The 21,596-nt window shown below is 47.5% G+C and overlaps 1 protein-coding gene across 1 annotated transcript in view; it reads right to left on the reverse strand.

The window, feature by feature from the left end:
• The window catches only part of SCAF11 (SR-related CTD associated factor 11), a 438,302-nt gene that overhangs the window by 95,895 nt on the left and 320,811 nt on the right, over window positions 1–21,596 (reverse strand). Inside the window, exon 12 of the mRNA XM_082256718.1 lies at window positions 16,510–16,877. Coding sequence (XP_082112844.1) covers window positions 16,510–16,877 — 368 coding nt within the window. The remainder of the gene's footprint in view (window positions 1–16,509; window positions 16,878–21,596) is intronic.

The raw sequence follows: 21,596 nt of genomic DNA on the forward strand, positions 1-21,596 counted from the left end.
CCCACCCGAATTTCTTGAGCATCTGAACCGTGAGCAACAGATCACTCGTCAAGGTGGCACACGTGCTCGACCTTAACAGGAGGTCGTCCAGATAACCGAGGACCGCAATCCCCTTTAAACGCAGTACAGCCAGCACCGGAGCCAAAACCTCGTTGAAGACCCTGGGAGCCAAAGCGAAGGGCAACACCACAAACTGATAATGCTCCTCTGCCACCGCAAAGCGGAGATACCGCTGAAGACCCTCGGAGAAAGGGATGTGCAGATACGCATCCTTCAAGTCGATGGAGGCCAGGAAGTCCCCTGGACTCAACGATGCCACCACCGACCGGATGGATTCCATCCAGAACTTCTGAACCCTCACAAAATGGTACAGAGACTTTAGGTCCAGATCGGACGCACTATGCCCTCCTTTCTGGGCACCGTGAACAGATTGGAGTAAAACTGTGAAACCTGTCCCGTGAAGGGACTGGCACAATGACTCCCTGGTCGAGAAGATCTTGAACCGCCCCCCCTTGAGATCTCTGAAACGATCAAGAGTCAGATGGAGATTTGATGGAAAGAACCTGTCTGCGGGGCGAGCTCAAAACTCGATCTTGTACCCTGAACGAATCAGTCAGTGAACCCACCTGTCCTGATTTTGGGACAACCAGGGTTCCTGGAAAACGCAGATATCCCCCCACCCCTGAAACGGGTGAGGGCGTCCCTTCAGAAAAAGGCGGACTGGGCCGCCAAACCGGCCTTGGGCTTACCTGACCATGGCTGCTTGTGACCACCTGAGGTCTTGAAGGATTTCCCGTCATCCTGTGCCCCGAAGGCACGAAATGACCCACGATGAGCCTTAAAAGAAGGGCCCCGCATAGAGCGGGGTGATTTTCCCTTAGAGACTTGGGGCAAAAGAGTACTCTTGCCCCCCGTAAGCCCCTTGATCAACTGATCCACCGAGAAGGAGCGAGGATGAACCCCAAGAGACACTCACACCATGCAATGTAGGTCTTCCACGTACAATAGATCTTCCTAGAAGCAGATTTCCTATTTTTCAACAGCGTAGGAATCACCGACTCAGACAAACTTCTATCCTTCAGCACCTGGCGTTCAACAGCCAAGCCGTCAAAGCAAGCGACTGTAAAGCAGGATAAAAGATTGGTCCTTGGGACAGCAGATCCTCCCCGAGAGGAAATCCCCAAGGAGCATCGGCGACCAGCCGTACCAGATCGGTGTACCAAGACCGGCAAGGCCAGTCTGGAGCCACTAGAATGACAAGAATCCTTTCTGCCTCGATCCTGCACAGGAGGCGTGGCAGGAGTTTGAGAGGACTGGAATGAATTGGCAGCCCACCTTAGAATGCCGGCTACTTACCGAGCCGCCAAGCCACTTCCTGTGCCCCCTTGGTGATTGACATAGACCAAGGCCTTGTCTGAATGAATTCGTACCGGACACCCCTAAAGATTAATTTTCCAATGGGCCAGACAAGTCTGATCGCTCGGAAATCCAGAACATTAAATCGGCAGTCTGGACTCTGCGGAGGACAACTCCCCACAACCTGGACAGGCTGGCATTCGTGGCGACAGTCCAGTACAGGCGAAGATAGATTTTTCCCTGTCGAAGCGCCGGAGAACTAAGCCACCTCTGGAGACCGTGGATCATTGTCCCATTTCACCAGAATCTCTTTTGCAGCGATCTTGTATGGAACTGTGAAAACAGACCATCTTAAAAAGGTGGAGACCATCAGGCCCAACGCCCGCATGCAAGCCTGGAGGCATGACTGTCTGCTCGACAACAGAAGCTGAATGGTCTCCTGCAAAGTTTAGAGTTCTTCCAGAGGAAGAAACACTCTGGCTAAGGCGGAGTCCAGAGTCAAACCCAGATAGTCCAGATTTTGAGGACAGCACCAAAGCAGACTCCTGAAGGTTCAGAATCCAACCGTACTCCCGCAGAGTAATCTCCAGATGTTCATCAGAGCATTCGGAGACTCCGCTCGCAGAAGATCACCCAGGTACCCCAGTACCGCGATCCCCTGACTCAAACAATGCCAGCACCAGGGCCAACACTTTTAGTAAAAACACAAGAAGTGGAGGCTGGACCAATGGTAAACGCCACAAACCGATACTGCTCCTAGCCCACGGCAAAATGGAGGAAGCGCTGGCGACCGGCACATATCAAGGACGCTTACCCGCATATTCTGTCGATAGAAGTGAGAAGAAATTCCTCTGATGTAGGGACGCTACTAGCGTGCAAATGGACTTCGTGCAGAACTTCAGTACCCGCACAAAGCAGTTTAGCGCCATGAGGTCCAGAACTGGACGTACCTTGCCTTCCTTCCTGGGAACTGTAAAGAGGTTTGAGTAAAAACGCCTAATAAAAGTTCTGCAGTTGGGATCGGAACAATCATCCCTTAAAGTAACAAGTCATGCACTGCCCCAAACCCTGTAAGCGATCTAGGGAAAAAAGCAGGTTGGAAGGAAATAACCTTTCCGGAGGATAAGACCGAAATCTATTTTGTAGCCTGACCAAATAACTTCGTGGACCCACTCATCCGGTACCAGGGAGGTCTATGGATCCGTAAACCAGCGAAGACGCCCCCCCCCCCCCACCCCAGATACGGGTGAAAGCGTCCATTCAGAGGCAGCCTTGGCTGCAGGTCTGAAAGAGCCCACTCGTGGTGTGCCAGACGAGATCCTCTTGGAACCTACGGTCGAGGCCCTGACTTTTGATCCTTTGTCTTGACACCCTTAGGGGGGAAAAAACCTCATGAGTCGAGGAAAATGGCCCACGTCTATGATGGGGCTCCTTGCCCTTGGTAGCCTGTGGGAGAAGAGAACTCTTCCCCCCTGTGAGACCCTTAATGTCCTCAAAGGAAGCTCCAAACAGGCGATCCCCTACAAGGGGGAGATCAGATAAGGTCTTCTTATAAATCTGGACTGCAGACCAGCATTTCAGCCAGATAATATATTGAAGGGCCACTACTGATACAGACCGCCTAGAAATAAAGGAGCCGCATCCAAAGAAGCATCACAGATAAACTGTAGCCCCTGGATCAACTGATCTGCATAATAGGAGGGAGCAGTTTCCCATCCAGGTCCCGGCAAAAAAGTTTAGCCCACTCTGTCAGAGTTTGCGACACCAGGGCTATAGTGAATACCGGCCCAAGTGCCCGAACCAGCCACAGCGAAAATATGGCGGGCCAGAGCCTCCGCCCTCCTATCAACTGGATCTGTAAAGGCTGGGGACTCCTCAACCGGAATGAAGGTAGCTTCATTCAACCTGGAAACCGACCAATCCGCTTCAGGTGGGACCGTCCACCTTTTAAGCAGTTGGTCCTCATAAGGATATCGCAAGGCAAAAACGCTTAGAAACCACTGCGTTTTGGACAACCCCACTGTTTTGTCAAATGCAATGTTGTCAAAGTAAGCAGAAAAGAGGAACACCCTCGCTGCTTTGGAGGGCCGGTGGGTGCCGGAAGGGAACGGCGCCTCTGACGCAGCATCAGCCACAACCTCCATTTTTAAAATTTCACGCACCGACACAAACAGTGAATCCAGTAGCGCCTTTTCATGCGCGGCTAGAGGATCGAAGGAATCATCCTCGCTATCTGAGCACTTGGTGCCTGGACGCAGACCCAGCAGGGTGACTCGCATCTGCGGTGGCCGAAACAATTTTAGAATCTGATGTAACAATTAGGGGAGGGCCACCGACCGCGATCCTGCGAAGGGGATACCGATTGAGGGACCACCAATGGACCACCTACTGGAGCCCGCAAAAAGAGGAAGGGGGGTTCGTCCTCCGAGCCCCTCCATAGACCCCCGCATAATAGTAAATAGCCTCTTTAAAAGGGGGACCGCTCCGCCGTGACACGGAGGCAGGGTATTTTCATGGAGGCCTAGCCGCAAGTGCACAGATCCCAGTCCGGCAGATGCCCAAAGGAAGAGTGGGGGCTTCAGCCAAACTCACTGGGGCCACCCTCCAACGGAGGCGTCCAACTCAGCCGCATGGCCTAGTAGGCCGCAAGCTGCGGTATAAATTTTTGTGGGCGCCCAGCCGCAAGCCCCAGTGAAGCCGATCACCCAGGGGCAGCGGAGGAGAGGGCCGATGCCCAAACGGGAGGCAGTAACTTCAGCCACCTACACAGGGGCCGTCCCACAGTTTCCGACCAGTAGGCTGCAAACCTGCGGCCTAAATGTTTGGCCGGATCCGGCCATGTGAGGTGCGGACCTGCAGATGCTAAACCATCTGCTCCCCAAGCCCAAAAAGTCATCGCAGGGAGCCCAGAGGACATCTCTGCCCTAGTCACCAACCCCCAGGGTGGCAGGGAACCCTGCTCAATCCCCTGTTGCGCACCAGGAAAAACCCGGTCAGCAACAACTCCAACAAGCCCCCCTTTAAGAGCATGTGGCAAAAGCCAGCTCATAACCTCCTCCATTAGGGGGGGCAATAGATCCACAGTGGCCACCGAAAGTTTAGAAGGGCTGGGGGGGGGGGGGGGAGAGGAGGGTAACCTGAGGGTCCCACTGTGCGAGATGGGGGCCCACATCCACCCCAAAACCCTCCATGAGTACAGAGGGGACAGCTACTTACCATACCAGGAACAGAGTGGGCATCTCTCGGGAACAGACCATAGCTCCATTGGAATTTGGGTGGCTGTCACCCAGGAGGAACGCTGCGACTCGTCGTATGCGCCCTCGCAAGATGTTTAACTCGCAGGCCAGCCCTTGCCCAGTGGGGCTATGTCGCAGCTGACCTAGCGCGGAGCTGAGGCCTGCGCGCACTCACTGGCCAGACTGGGGGGAGCTTCTGGATCTAGATTGCCCAGTCCGACAATTGATTGTAAATTCCCACAGGAACAAAACAAAGATAGGAAAAAATGTAATTTAAAAAAGAAAAAATAAATAAAAAAATCGCCAGGACAAGAGATCCCAGCAAGGAACTAGGTCCTTACCCCCGACTAGGCAAAGAAAAAACTGAGTGCCAATAGCTTGAGAGTGGGTGTATACCCCCTGGGACTGCCCATAGGAGTAGTCAAGCTTTTTCCTGCGTAGTGTCCTACTCATGTAGGGGGCAGTATAACACAATGGTTAAAAAGAATTTAGGAGCTGTGTCCGTCAATGAACGAAAGAAAAACAGTTTTCTTTAAAAGAATGGAATGTAGTATGGCAGCCCATACAACCTCTATTTGCATGGTTTATAGGGGAAAAAAATATATATATTTTATATTTTAAATTGGTACCATAATCCTGCCCTTTTACATACTTTCAACTACAACATATTGGATTGATGCTGGAGGTGCCATAAAGTAGGACTACTGCATCATAAACTTGTCCAAAGATCCAGTCATTTTGGCACAATGTTGAGGCCCTAGTTTTTACACTTGCAAATTTGAATTCCACGGGGTTCGTCATCCTGCTGAATCTTCCCCCCACAGAAGGTGCCTAAGGCTGCCTGAAGGTTTTACCAAACGTTTACTACACCAGATGTCTGTCTAACCGCGTCTTGTTGGAGGAGGACATCTAGACCGACTATTTTCTATTTATACTTGCTTATTCGAGAGATTTTTCTCTTTTACGAGAAAAGCCTTTGTGGGATAGCTGGGTGTCTTGTGTGTCTGTTTGATTGGTGCCTTTTTTACTACATGCTGTTTGATGTACATGTGTCTTAAAAAAGTATTTATACCCCTTGAAATTTTCCACATTTTGTCATGTTACAACCAAAAACGGAAAATAGAATTTTTGTAAGAACTTACCGTAAAATTATTTTCTCTGACAGTCGCCGCCCACTCATACAATCTGCACGTCTGGGTATTGGCCTTCTCCATATGAGTAAGCTAGGCAGAAGATTTTGTTAGAATATTCACAAAAACTTAGCATAGACACACCTACAGGAGGCTGTCCCTCTGGTCCAATACCCCCAGCTAGCCTCATTCCCAATTCAGCTTGGTAGCAAGCAGTATAGAGATCCACAAACCCCAAAAGAGGGGTGGGGGGCAGCGACTGTCAGAGGACTCTGAGAAAAGAATTTTACAGTAAGTTCTTACAAAAATTCTATTTTCTCTTACGCCCACTCATACAATCTGCCCGTCTGGGACGTGTTAAAGCAGTGTAGATGTGAGGGGTGGGAAAACGTAACAGTCAAAAAGGCAACGCAGCACCCAGGTCAGAGAAAATAAAATTTTCTGAACCAGAAAGGTAAACACTGGGCAACAAGAAAGCTCAACAGGAGCGAAAGCCAAGGAAAACAAACAAAAAAGGGAAAAACTCCCAACAGGAGGAGACAGGCCAAAACTACCCAGTCTCCCCTAAGTAACTGCCGCACTCAAAACTTTGCGGGCAAAAGAGGCATCCGTTGATGCCAAGACCTCAAGTTTGTAAAATTTTGTACAGGTATGCACGGACGACCAGGTCGCCGCTTTGCACACCTGAGTCACCGACGCCTGATGGCGGAAGGCCCAAGACGCACTAATCGCTTTGGTAGCGGTAACTGTGACAGGGAAAGGAGGAAGCTGATCCCTAATTGAATAGGCCTGCACAATCGTCTGCCTGATCCATTTTGAAATGGTTCCTGCAGACGCAGCCGTACCCTTCCAAGGTCCCTCAGGAAGGACAAAAAGACAATCCGACTTTCTGAAGGACTCAGTAGACGACAGGTAAACCCTGATTGCCCGTACCACATCCAAGGAATGCAAGGCAAACTCCTTAGGAAGCTTAGGCTACGCACACAGTGAAGGTAAGACAATGTCCTCATTGAGATGGAAATCCGAAACCACTTTCGGAAGAAAGGACTGATGAGGTCGCAAGACCACTTTATCCCTATGAACAACCAGATAGGGGGAGCGGCAAGACAGGGCCGCCAACTAAAACACTCTGCGAGCAGATGTGATCGCCACCAGAAAGGCAACTTTCCATGACAGCACAGGCAGAGGAATCTCCCGGATGTTCTCAAAGGGGGGGACGTCGCAAAATGGACAAAAGCAAATTCAGGTCCCAAGGAGGCAAGGGTGCACTCCTAGGGGGAGCCAGATGACGCACCCCTTGAATGAAGGTGCGGAACAAGGAATTTGACACCAAAGGGCGCTGAAAGAATGGCCAGCGCAGACAACTGGCTCTTAATAGTGGTCAGCGCAAGATGCTGCTCCACACCAGTTGGCAGGAAAGTCAACGCTCTCGCAACCGAAAAGGAGCGTGAATGGAACCCCTGCAACTCGCACCAGGCGAAATAAGCCTTCCAGGTACGATAATAAATCTTATCTGAGGAGGCCTTCCTGGCCTTGAGCAAGGTAGGAATGACCGCCGACGAGAGACCTCCGTCTCTCAAGACCTGGCTTTCAACAGCCACGCCGTCAAAGCCAGCGACTGTAAAGCCGGATGGAAGATCGGCCCTTGAGACAGAAGATCGTCTTAGCGGGAGCCGCCAGGGAGGCTCGACGACCAGTTGCATGATGTCTGCTTACCGAGACCGACGCGGCCAGTCTGGGGCCACCACAATCAGGGGAAAGGCATAAATCAGCCGATACCGATTCCAAGGCACCACCAACGCGTCCGAGAACCTTCCCACCTTGTTGTTGAGACGAGATGCGAACAGAATAACGTCCGGGGATCCCCACCGCGCACACAGCATCTGAAACACCTCCGGGTGGAGGGACCATTCCCCTTGGTACCAGGGTCTGGCAATTCAGATAGTCCGCCTGCCAGTTCTCCATACCTGGAATGTGAACTACCGAAATCGCCGGGACCTGCGTCTCGGCCAAGGACAGAATCTCGGCCACTTCCTTGGCCGCCCGGGCACTCCTGGTGCCCCCTTGGTGATTGATGTAAGCCACCGCAGTTGCATTGTCCGTCTGCAGACGCACTGGGCAGCCCCGCAGACGATCCGACCAACGGAGAAAACAGAGCCCGATTGCACGCAGTTCCAAGACCTTTATCGTTAGGGAGGATTCCCCCTCCGACCAAGTGCCATGGGCAGACAAGTTGCCCAGAACTCCACCCCAGACCGACAGGCTGGCGTCCTTGGTGACCACCTTCCATAGCAACAGACGAAAAGACTTGGCGGAGACTAGAGCCACCACAGGAGATCCAATGTGACTTGGGGGCTCAAGGAGATCCTGCTTTCCAAAGAGTGAGGATGTCTGTCCCACTGGTCAGAGATCTTGTGTGAAACTGTGCAAATAGGATCGCCTCGAAAGCCAACACCATCAAGCCCAGGGACCGCATGAAGGTCCGAAACGAGGAGAAATCGTTGTCCCTGAGGGACATGACCTCTTCCTGCAGGATCCGGAGTTTGTCCTCCGGAAGAAAGACCTTCGCCAAGGTCGACTTCTGAAAACTGATGGTCCACCTGAACTCCTGGAGCATCTAAACCGTGATCGACAGATCACGCAACAGAGAGGCACTGGAGCTCGACCTTAACAGGAGATCGTCCAGGTAACCGAGGATGGCAATCCCCTGTATCCGCAATAAGGCTAGAACAGGAGCCAAACAACTTTGGTAAAAACCATTGGAGCCGAAGCGAGGCCAAAAGGCAACCCCACAAACTGATAGTGTTCCTCCGCTATTGCGAATCGGAGGTACCTTTGATGACCCTCGTAAATAGGGATGTGTAGATAAGCATCCTTGAGGTTGATGGAAGCCAGGAAATCCCCTGGACTCAGAGATGCCACCACCGACCGGAGGGACTCCATTCGGAACTTCTGAACCCGTACAAAGCAGTTTAGAAACTAAGTCCAGAATCGGATGCACCTTGCCCTCTTTTCTGGGCACTGTGAACAGATTAGAGTAAAACCCCCGAAACCTGTCCCGCTGTGGAACCGGGACAACTACCCCTTGGGCGAGGAGATCCTGAACCGCCCGATGGAGATCTCGGAAACGATCTGGCCTCAAATGAAGATTTGAGGGAAAGAATCTGTCTGCTGGGCGTGATCGAAACTCGATCTTGTACCCTCACCGAATGAGTTCTTGAACCCACCTGTCCTGAATCTTGGCCAGCCAAGGCGCGGGAAAACAGCGCAGACGTCCCCCCACCCCTGAAACGGGTGAGGGCGCCCCTTCAGGTCGAGGCGGACTGAGCCGCCATGCCAGTGTGGGCAGCTTTTGACTTGCCCGCCCAAGGCTTCTTCTGGCCACCAGAGGCCTTGAAGGACTTACCTTTGTCTTGTGCCTTGAAGGCCCGAAAGGACCCCTGGTTAGGTTTAAAGGAGGGACCCCGCTTACCGTGGAAAGATTTGCCCCTGGACACCTGGGGCAACAGAGTGCTCCTGCCCCCAGTGATCCCCTTAACCAGTTCATCCAGAGAGTCCCCAAAAAGACGACTCCCGCATAAGGGATGTCAGACACCGTCTTCTTGGAAGACTGGTCGGCCGACCAGCTTTTCAACCAAACGATGCGACGAATCGTAACTGCGACTGCAGAAAGTCGTGCGACTAAAGGGGCCTCATCCAAGGCCGCGTCACACAGGTATAAAACAGCCTGACCTATTCGATCCACCATTTCCAACGCAGCAGGGGAGGTGGAGTCAGCAATAAGCTTAAGCGCCTTGGCCCATTCAACAGCCTGAGAGACCATCACCGAAGTGAACCCTGGTTTCAGCAAGGAACCCGCTACTAGGTAGATGTGGCGGGTAAGAGTTTCCACCCGCCTATCTGCCGGGTCCTTAAACATCGGAGAATCCTCTGCGGGCATTAAAGTGGCTTTATTTAACCTGGACACAGAGTGGTCCACCTTAGGAGCCGCAGCCCAGAGAGAATCCACCGGATCCGCAAAGGGATAACGGTACTGAAACCTCTTGGGCACCACAAAATTACATTTTAAATGACGCCATTGTTCATTCACCGTATTGTGAAACTCTGCGGGACAAGGAAAAACCTGACCCGATTTTTGGGCTTTGCGGGTCCCAAAGGAAGACCACTTACCCGACAGGTGGGGCTCATCATCTAAACTTAAAGTGTCCTTAACAGAGCTAATAAGCGCAGACACAGCAGCGCGTTCCTGTGCTGATCCGGAGGGGGAATCCTCCTCCTCCACATCCGACAGCGGACTGAGACCCTTCAGGGGATACGCTGTCCATGGCAACCAAATCTGGCTCTGAATCAGAAGACTGAGAGGGCATAGGCCTCTTCTTAGAAGCCCGGTTAGACATCAACAAATCCACTTTTGACGCTAAAGTCGCAAGTGCAGCAGTAAGTGAGACTATAGCAGAGGATTCAGGAGTACCTGAACCTTCCACTAGATCTGGGGGGGCATTTGCTATCCTGGGACTCCATAATAGCGATCTCAATTTTAAAAGACGCTGGCCCTTTAAATATGCGATTTCTGCGGTCCCCACCGCAATGAAGAGCATGTCCTGTGCTACAGTAAACTGCAAAAAAAATGAATGCTAGCAGGAATGCAGGCCAGGAAACACAATAAAAGCCCCCCACAGTGAGCTATACTTGCCACACACTGCGGAATCATTCTGCATGTGAAAGAAAGAGGAAGTGACCTCACGCCTCTAGAGGCAGACACAGCCCTGAGCCACAAAAAAAATGGTTGCCAATGCAAGTCTATGGGGAAAGCTCTGGGAAAATGGCCGCTGTCCACATAAGGACATTGTGCCCATACTAAAGATGGCGCCCGATCGGCGCCAACAGCATTTCAGAAAATGGCTGCTGCCCTCACAATGAAGCCAGACAGCCTGCCCACACCTAAAATGGCGGCCGCGCAGTTTCGCACCGATTGCGGCCCCCACACACCATGCACTGTACCCCAAATACCCCAAGCACCTCAGGGACATAGTAGACCCCACACCCCTCCCCCCTACAGCGGCGGAACCGCTACAGCGCCCCCGCAGGGACACAAAGGGACCGCACCTACAGACATGAGGGGAACATTCCAGAACCCATACCGAACTGCCATCCCCATAAAACAGAGGGCCCACATACACACCCCGACCGACAATGTCAGACAGAGGGGTAGCATGGTACTCACCGATCCAGCAAAAACATGGGTACCGCTCTGTGACAGGAAGCCTCCCACTCTGGGTGGTGGTGGTGCCGTCAGCCGAAGGGGACGATAGCAACACGCGGCGTACCGCAGTTGAGACATCCCAACGAAGATAGCAACTTCGCAGGCTCGACCCTGAGGTCAGAGACAGTCGTTTGCGAGGCCTGGGCGTACACAAACTGCTAAAGCTCGATGGCAGGCTGGGATTCCATAAGGCTCTAGAATAACCAGTGCGATTCCCAGCTCCGCAAACGCTGTAGTCATCCGAAGTCCGACTAAGCGCAAGAACAAATAAAAAGCTATCTTTTTAAAAGAAAAAAACACTTTAAGAGAAAAAATAAAAATAGGAAAAAGGCTGAGACCGCAGCCCCAGCCAGGTAAAAGCCAGCCTACTCCTAAGCTAGGCAGCAGCAAACTCAATTAGGAATGAGGCTAGCTGGGGGTATTGGACCAGAAGGACAGCCCCTGTAGGTGTGTCTATACTAAGTTTTTGTGAATATTCTAACAAAATCTTCTGCCTAGCTTACTCCTATGGAGAAGGCCAATACCCAGACGTGCAGATTGTATGAGTGGGCGGCGACTGTCAGAGAACGTAAGAGAAATGTATTTTATTTGGATTGTGTGATAGACCAACACAAAGTGGCATACAATTGTGAAGTAAACAGAAAATGATAAATGGTTTTCAAACATTTTTACAAATAAATATCTGAAAAGTGTGGTGTGCATTTATATTTAGCCCCCTTTACTCCGAAACCCTTAACTAAAATCTAGTGAAACCAGCTGGCTTCAGAAGTCACCTAATTAGTAGTGTCCACCTGTGTGCAATTTATTCTCCGTATAAATACAGCTGTTCTGTGAAGCTCTCAGAAGTTTGTTGGAGAACCTTAGTGAACAAACAGCATCATTAAGGCCAAGGAACACACCAGACAGGTCAGGGAAAAAGTTGAAGTTCAAAGCAGAGTTCGGTTATAAAAAAAATATCCCAAGCTTTGATCATCTCAAGAAGCACTGTTCAATCCATCATACAAAAATGGAAAGAACATGGCACAACTGCAATCCTACCAAGACACGGCCGTCCACATAAACTGACAGGCAAGGCGAGATTTAATCAGAGAAGCAGCCAAGGGGCGCATGGTAACTCTGAAGGAGCTGCAGAGATCCAAAGCTCAGGTGGGAGAATCTGTCCACAGAACAACTGTTAGTCGTGCACTTCACATACCTGGCCTTTATGGAAGAGTTGGCAAGAAGAAAGCCATTATTTAAAGAAAGCCATAAGTCATCCCTTTTCAATTTGCGAGAAGCCATGTGGGGGACATAGCAAATATGTGGAAGAAGGTGCTCTGGTCAGATGCGACAAAAATTAAACTTTTTGGCCTATAAGCAAAACGCTATGTGTGGTAGAAAACCAACACTGCACATCACCCTCAACACACCAACTGCAGAGCGAAACTTCGTGGTGGCATCATGTTGTGGGGATGCTTTTCTTCAGTAGGGACAGGGAAGCTGGTAAGAGTTGATGGGAAGGTGGATGGAACCAAATACAGGGCAATCTTAGAAAACCTGTTAGAGTCTGCAAAAGATTGGGGCAGAGGTTCACCTTCCAGCAGGAAAAAGACCCTAAATATACAGCCATAGCTACAATGGAATGGTTTAGATCAAAGCAAAACAAATTGCCTAGTCAAAGTCCATACCTAAATCCAATTGAGAATCTGTGGCAATAAAATTTGTGTTCACAGATGCTCTTCATCCAATCCGACAGAGCTTGAGGTATTTTGCAAAGAAGAATGGGCAAAATTTCACTCTAGATGTGCAAAGCTGTTAGAGACATACCCATTAAAGACTTGCAGCTGTAATTGCAGCGAAAGGTGGTTCTACAAAGTATTGACTCAGAGGGGCTGAATACAAATGCATGCCACACTTTTCAGATATTTGTAAAAAAAAATGTTAAAACCATAATTTTCCTTTCACTTGACAATTATGTGCCACTTTGTGTTGGTCTATCACAAAATCCCAATGAGAAACGTTTATGTTTTTGGTTGCAACATGACAAAATGTGGAAAATTTCAAGGAGTATGAATATTTTTCAAGGCACTGTATAAACATCCTGTCAGCAGCTGCAGCCATGAGCCAATACCACAATATGGTTAAATAGCGCTGCTTCCTTGGAACATATGAACATTACATAACCTGTAAAATCAATCACAATGCATAATGTGCCAGGGCAATCAAAGATGCATAAAGTGATTGTGCAATTAAACAGGCAAAAGTCCTTTAATAATATTAAGGTGCAAAGTGCTCTTGAGGTCTTCTCGAAATAGGATTTAGATGCCACTCCGTGCTCCCCTCCCGAGTCCCAACTCACCAGCAGTAAAATCAAAATCAGCGTGGTTTATGGATGGATGGATCTGGCTCCTTCCCTCTCAAGCAGTGTGCAAGGCTCTCTGCACAAAGAAGGTCAGCAGGAAGATCAAAATCAGCGTAGTGTATAGATGGATGGATCTAGCTCCTTCCCTCTTTGGTAGTATACAAGGCTCTCAGCATAAGGATGATGTACATTCCAATAGAGAGATGATCATACCATAATACTATTTTATTGAAAAGTTAAAAGCATAATTGCACTTACAGCAAAGTTGAAATTTTCGAGCATGTAAAGTATGAGGATTGCCGCCGCGTTTGTACCTGCTGACAGTTTGGCTTCTCTAACTCTTCTCCGCTTTACGAGTTTCACCCTTCCCACTGGACGTCTTCAGGAGCTTCAGAGCTTCTGAAGATGCCCAGTGGGAGGGGGTGAAACGCGTATTATGCTGTGATCATTTTTCTTTATTGGAATGTACATCATCCTTATGCTGTGAGCCTTTTATACTACCAAAGAGAGAAGGAGCTAGATACATCCATCTTTACACTACGCTGATTTTGAGCTTATTGCTGACCATCTTTGTGCTGAGAGCAGTGAGAGCACACTGCTTAAGAGAAAGGGAGCTAGATCCATCCATAAACCATGCTAATTTTGATTTTACTGCTGGCGAGTGGGGACTCAGGAGGGGAGCACTGAGTGGCACATGAATCCTATTTTGAGAAAACATCACTAGCACTTTGCACCTTAATATTGAAGGACTTTTGCCTGTTTAATTGAACTATCATTTAATGCATCTTTGATTGCACTGGCACTTTATGCATTGTGATTTACAGATTATGTAATGGTAATATGTTTTGTTTTAAGGAAGCAGCGCTATTTAACGGTCTTATTGTTTGAGGTTCCAATACCTTTCATAATAGCAGCAGCTCCTTTGTATGTACTTTTCTTAATATTCATACACCTATGGTTTAGTACACATTTTACTGACAAAAAAATAAAAATATTGCCTTTTATATGATCCTAGTACAGTTTTCCTGCTTAAAAGCCATTACTTTTACAAGGCTGGAAAGGACCTTCCCCTCCTGCCATGGCTTTCAGGCTCTCCTGTTCCTCTGGGGAACCCGGGTCAGCTTCCTGCAGAGGACATGGAGGAACTTCAGTTCCCCCATCTCTTCTGTGACAAAGCCAGAAGTGATGAGGATTTTGTCACTTGCCAGTTTCAAGGCAGTCATTCCCTGGCTGTTATAGCCAGAGAAGCAGCTGATCAAGTACGCTCTGTTTGATCAGTTGCTTAGAAAGGCAGGGGAGATATCAGGGGTCTAATAGACCCCTTGGTGTCTCAACTAGTACCTGTCACCTACCCAAAGAAATCAAAAGGGGGCATGTTTGCCCCCTTGTGAAAGCAATAAAAGAATAACAAAGTTAAAAAGATTTCATTTCACATGTGAGGTGCCACTGCGAATATCTGAGTGAGAGCAATAATTCTAGGGCCATATTTCAGGATTAACTGATAATCTGTAAAGGCTTTTAAAGCATCACCAAAAGACAATTTTAGGTAGTGAAGGTTGTCGGCATTTCACAGACATCTGCAGTTTTAAAATATTTACATTTGTTATCTTAAGTCCCCGTTCACACTAAGGCGACCTGTGAGGCGACCTGGTCGCCTCACAGGTCGCCTTCCATAGGGAAGCTGCGGACCCGTTCTAATAGGAGCGACACAAGTCGCTCCGACTTAGAAAAAGGGTCCGGAGCTTCTTTGGGACGACCAGGAGGCGACCGCCATAGACTTCAATGTTATGAAGTCCGTGCCGGCCGCTCCAAGGTCGCGGCGCGCTGCTCGCACCGCGACCTCGGAGGTCGCCCCTGGAAGTAGCGTCGCTCGTATGTGAACGGGGCTTGACAATACAATATTTTATTTAACCAAAAAATTTATATTATGCTTTGTGCACTAGAATTATGTTACATGTATTTTTTTCTAGAAAATTTGAGTTTGGCAAACATTTGTGCAAATAGGTTATATTTACAAAAAAAAAAAAAAAATGCAACAGCCACCATTTTATTTGACAGGGCCCCTGCTTTAAGAAGAGTATAAAGAATATAATGTTTGGGGGTCTAAGCAGGTGTGAAGAGGATACTGTTAAAGATCCAAATGATATGTATATGAGAACTGAATGATCTCTTTCCAAAAAGAAGTGACGTGTATTAATTGGCCCAGTAGGTGTTAACATTGGTCACATTTTTGTTTATATAAAATTTAAATCTATATAGAATAACATTGGAATGCTGTGTTTTTTAATGCTCGAGAAGAAAAATCTAATCTTAAAAAGGCATTGAAAAAAAAAAAAAATACATGGGACAGATCATAATTGGTGATCATTCAGGTCTGCAAATGACAGACCAAATTAAGTCTTTTTAGAATCACTAATGGCTCTGTGAATTTCTGTAGACAACACAATAAAGTGCTAGTGAAGAACCAAAACAGTGTTGTTGAGGAGTGTGAACAGAAGGAAGCCATCCCAGGGAGGGAAGGCTTCCCCCAGGCACACAGCCATCTGTTGGAAGGAAAGCAAGTGTTTCTTCTGGTCCTATCCACCTGTGCTGATTAAAATACCAAGGGGGGCGAGCACAGCAGCCAAGCCTTCACCCTGGACCTCTCTATAGTATATAATGGCTGCACTAATATTTTTTCCTCATGTGTGCACTACAGCACAGTAAGATTAGCCATACACTTGAAGATTTAGGAAATCACGTGATTTTCCCCATCTATGCAAAAAGAATCTGCTCTGCCAGCTGCTGTATTCACACAGCTGCAGCACCAGTGACTTTCTAAATATGGGAACAGTGACTACATCTGAATGTGGAGTCTGTTTTGGCCAACAATTTTCAACTTGCACAAAGTTTGTCAAGCCAGGTGGTGAAGACAGGGTCACAGACAGAATGAATTTCAACTGATTCAGCAGGAAACAGTCATAAATTAAGTAATGTATGGCTAGGTCTTAGCTGCAAGTTCAAAGTGTAAAGAGACTAACGAATAGATACTAATCAGTCTTGGTTCAAAAGACATGGCAAGCTTAGTTTATTTTGCATATGACACATATATATGAGACAACCAAAAAAAAAAAAAACAACAAATAACACACACAATTTGTTAAGGTGGTCCTTACTTGTAATTAATAAGAAAAAAGTAAGTACCTGCAGTGGTTTTCCATCTTGCTGTGGAGCAACATAGCCGACTTGCTGAGATGGTGGTGGCGGAGGTGGGGGTGGGGGCAATCCCTGAGGCACACTAGATGGAGCAGACACCTGCACAAGAGGCATTGGTGGGTGGAGATGGATAGGAAGCGGAGGATGAATGTTGTATGGATTGTGCTGCATGCTCACTAAGGGGGGATGGACTCCCACTGAATATGGGTAAATATTGACTGGCTGTGGAGGAGGTGCAGGAGGAGCAGGAGGTGCGGTCATCGGTTGCTGCACTACATTCATTTGAGTCTGCACCATATTAACTGGCATAGGAGCACTTTCAGTTTGTTGACTTGGTTGGTCTTTGAGGGCTTGGTCTGTTTTGGAAGAAAATCAGGAGATATATGATTAATCAGTGTGTCAATTAACCGTTAAATGACTCTGCAATACCATGACCTAAACACTAACTTAGGCTAAACATACATTTGTATGAGAACACAATTTTCTACTTTCTCTGAACAAACTTATTAACCACCTCAATACTGACCAACTTTGACCCCCCCCCTTCCTTTCCTGGCCAATTTTCAGATTTCAGCACTATTACAATTTGAATGACAATTACGAGGTCATGCAACACTATATCCAAATTACATTTTTTTCACACAAATAGAGCTTTCTTTTGGTAGTATTTAATCACCACCTGGGTTTTGATTTTTTGCGCCACAAATGAAAAAAAGACCCCAAATTCTGAAAAAAAAAAAAAAAAAGTGTTTTTGTTATAAGGTTTTGCAAATAACTGGATCTTTGTAAGAACTTACCGTAAAATCCTTTTCTCTGAAGTTCGACAGACGCAGCTCCATCTAGTCAGACTATAGGGTTATGCTCCTCCTATCAGGAATAGGCACTAGGCAGGAAAAAAGCTTAACCACACCTATTGGGGCTGTCCCTGCAGGCATAACCCCACACACCCTGCTATCAAACAGTTTAGAATAGAAGAAACCACATTCACTCAAAAGTATAGGGGTGGGTGCGGCATTTGTCAAACTTCTGAGAAAAGTATTTTACAGTAAGTTCTTACAAAAATCCAGTTTTCTCTATCGTTCAGACAGACGCAGCTCCATCTAGGTCAGAGACTATGGGGATGTCCCAAAGCAGTATATTCATGAGGGGTGGGAAGACAACACAAACGGAAATGTAACTCCCCAAAGGCTAAACTTAGCCAACCAGGTAACATGGAGCTCAACCAGGAACAACTGGAGCTCACCCTGAAAACACAATACACCCTCAAAGAGAAAAAAAAACAAAAAAACAGTGCTCTTAAAACAGCAGCCTGCAAAACCTTGCGGCCAAAGGAAGCATCTTAAGACGCCAACACATCTACTTTGTAGAATTTTGTAAATGAATGCACAGACGACCAAGTTGCCACCTTGCAGCATCGATGCCTGATGGCGAAAAGCCCAAGAGGCACACTCAGTGCTCTCGTAGAATGTGCCTTCACCGGGAAAGGAGGAACCTGACCCTTTAGTGAATAAGCCTGAACTACCGTCTGCCTGATCCATCTGGATATGGTCACCGCAGACGCAGCCAGTCCCTTACGAGATCCTTCGGTAAGGATAAAAAGAGCGTCTGAATTTCTAAACGACTCAGTGGTCTCCAGATAGACCCGATTGCCCGAACCACATCCAAAGAGTGCAACACAATTTCCTTAGAATATTTGGGCATAGGGCAGAGTGAAGGCAAAACAATGTCTTCATTCAGATGAAAATCAGAAACAACCTTAGGAAGAAATGACTGATAAGGTTGAAGTACCACTTTATCCCTGTGTATCACCAGATAAGGAGAGCGGCAGGACAACGCCGCTAGTTTAGATATTCAGGGAGCGGAAGTGATAGCCACCAAGAAGGCAACCTTCTGGTACAACGAAAAAGAAATCTCCTGCATGTTCTCAAATGGAGGCTTTTGAAAAACCGATATTACCAGAATGAGGTCCCACGGAGGTAACAGGAACCTTCTCGGAGGAGCCATATGGCGCACTCCCTGTATAAAGGTTCGAAATAAAGCATGTGTAGCTAACAGGCGTTGGAAATATTTAGCCAAAGCTGACACTTGGCCTTTGATAGTGCCCAAAGCCAACCGCTGTTCAACTCCTTTCTGCAGAAAGGCCAAGACCCTAGCTATCGAAAACAAGCGAGGGTGCACCTTCAGTGATTCACACAATGAAATATACGATTTCCACGTATGATGATATATCTTCCTAGAAGTCCACTTCCTAGCCATCATGCTGTTAAAGCCAGCGACTGAAGCAGGATGGAAGATTGGACCTTGAAACAGATCTTCCCTGAAAGGAAGTCTCCAAGGAGCATCGTCGACCAACCTTACTAGGTCTGTGTACCGTTACCGGGGAGGCCAGTCCAGAGTCATCAGAATGACCGGAATCCCTTCCACCTCTATCCTGCGCAGAAGCCTCTGCAGAAGTTTCAAGGGAGGAAAGATAAATATTAGCCGATACGTCGGCCAGAGGATCTCGAGACCTGGCTATAAATCTCTGAACCTTCTTGTTAAGGAGAGAAGCAAACAGATCGACCTCGGGAGTCCCCCACCGAATGCACAGGAGATGAAACCCCTCCAGATGCAGGGACCACTCCCCTTGAGCCAACATCTGACGACTCAGGTAATGCGCTTGCCAATTCTCCACACCAGGTATTAGCCCCAGGGGTAGTTGAGTTAGTGAATATCAGATTGCATCCTGGGGAATCAGGAATTGTTTTTTCCCCTCGCTGGAACAAACTGGATTACTTTTTTTTTTTTTTACTTCTGTGGGTTTAGGATTGTTTTTTATTGGTTGAACTAGAAAAAAAAAAGACAAGTCTATGTACCTTATCTGAAAATATGAAGTTTGGGGATACCATACAAAATCATGAGTACAGAGATGAAGCAGTTTTCCTAAGCCAGTCTTTCTAACTCACTGTTGTGAGTACCTAGCAGGCCTACGTTCGGCTGAGGCTATGTATGTGGTGTATACTACAGAAGCAACTGTAGCTGACAAGCCATTTCGTGTGGCAAGTTAACAATCGTGTATTGATGACTCTCACATATGAACAAACTTTACCCCCCGTATGAGACAAGCTTAGATGCTTTTAAGAGGTCATTCACAGCTGAAACGCAAGGCTCAAGACATTTGTTTCAAAATCTCCAGGACACAAAAGGTTTGTCCTTTTGATGGAGGGGTCCGTAATAAGGGACATGGTTTGACAAATAAGTCGCTGGACCTAGTTCAGGTAACTCAAGCTAAGACTTGATATAAGGAGTCTGCCAGAAAAATCCTTAAAAAGGTAAAAACACCCTTAATCTGTTTGGTGGTATTCTTGTTAAGGTGCTTCACTGGAGTGCCTACGGTGGGTGGATAGCACCTTGTAATAAATTCCCTTTCAATGGGAAAAATCTTTTCACATGTCAGGAGAAGCCCATTATTCCACATGTTTCTAGCCATCAGAGGAATTTTTTAAACAAGTGTATTGGTAAGCTCTTTGCAGTTGAAAGAGCTCCAAAACAGACCTAGAACAACATGCGGATTCTCCAAATGCAGGGTAGTATCTACCAATCAGGTCAGCAACACCCCTAGCGAATCTGAGCAATAAGGAAATCTGCTATAAAAAAAAAAAGAAAAAAAAAAAGCCTCTTAAGGGGTAAACTCTGATGACGCTGAAGGATGGCATTAGGGGCATGGAACACTTCCAGATGATCCCCAGGTAGGGTCTAAATTAGACTTTTGCAAGCAGATTGCTTTATTAACCACTTACCGCATACTGACGTACCCATACGTCGGCAGACTTTGCGGGGTTATACCGGAATGATGCCTCTAGCTATAGGCATCATCCCAATACCGTGGTTTAAAGCCGACGGTCGGCTTTCCGTCGGTAACGACTGATGCGGCTCGGGAGCCGCTCGATAGTTACCCGGGTGAGCGGGAGGGGACGTCCCCCTCCCGCCGCCTTCCATGGCTTTCATGGCCCTGAGCACCCAGCCAGCACGTCCGCCGGCTGGATGGAGTCCCGATGAATGCCGGAAACGGCATCGATCGGGTCTCCGATGACGTCACTTCCGGGTTACTGTGCTGCAAAAGGCGGCAAATTAAAAAAAACGGCTGTATGCAAAAACACAGTTTTCGGCGTTTTGCATACATGGAAGTGTAGTGGAGGGGTCTAGGGTCTTTTAGACCCTCGATCCCTCCATAAAGTGTACCTGTCACTACATATTGGTGTCACAAGGGATGTTTACATTGCTTGTGATAGCAATAAAAGTGATCAGATTTTTTTTTTTTAAAAACCTGTAATAAACAATTCTATCCCCTATACTAGGTGCCTTCCGATAAATAAATATGGGGGTGGGTGGTAAAACAGGTCCTAAAATCTTGTCCACCCACCCCCATATTTATTTATCGGAAGGCACCTAGTATAGGGGATAGAATTGTTAAAAAGGTTCTGGACCTACCAAAGGCCCCTAAAATGTTCTGGAATGCCCCAGGTTTTTTCACCTGTAGACGCTGCAAAGCTTGCCGACAGGTGCACACCCACTTTAGAGGCCTGACCTCTTTCACTTCCAATGCAAACGGTAGATCCTTAGAAATAAAGGAGGTGATAACATGTATGTCCACGCATGTTGTGTATGGAATGGAATGGAATGGAATGTCCATGTGGCATGTTATACATTGGTCGCACGAAAAGAAAGTTAGGGGTGCGTATTGCAGAGCATATACACAATATTAATATAGGATTCAGAGAACACAGTGTCCCATTACACTTTAGGGACAAACATAAAATGGATCCATCTGGCCTAAAATTTTGGGGCATAGAGAAAATGCCCCACTCTTGGCGTGGGGCTAATAGAGTTAGAGAGCTTTCCAAGAAAGAAACCGAGTGGATTTATCGGACTAACGCTCTTACTCCCAATGGATTAAATATGGATCTTGATTTAAATTGTTTTTTAAGTAATTTTTAAGGGTTTTTTTATTACCTTTTAATTACTTTTTAACAATTACTCTTTATATCCACATGTCCTCCCTGCCTTTTATTAACTATTTATTAAGCTTTTATACT

The sequence above is a fragment of the Pelophylax lessonae genome (assembly GCF_965119305.1).
Source record: "Pelophylax lessonae genome assembly, chromosome: 4".
NCBI classification, from domain to species: domain Eukaryota; kingdom Metazoa; phylum Chordata; class Amphibia; order Anura; family Ranidae; genus Pelophylax; species Pelophylax lessonae.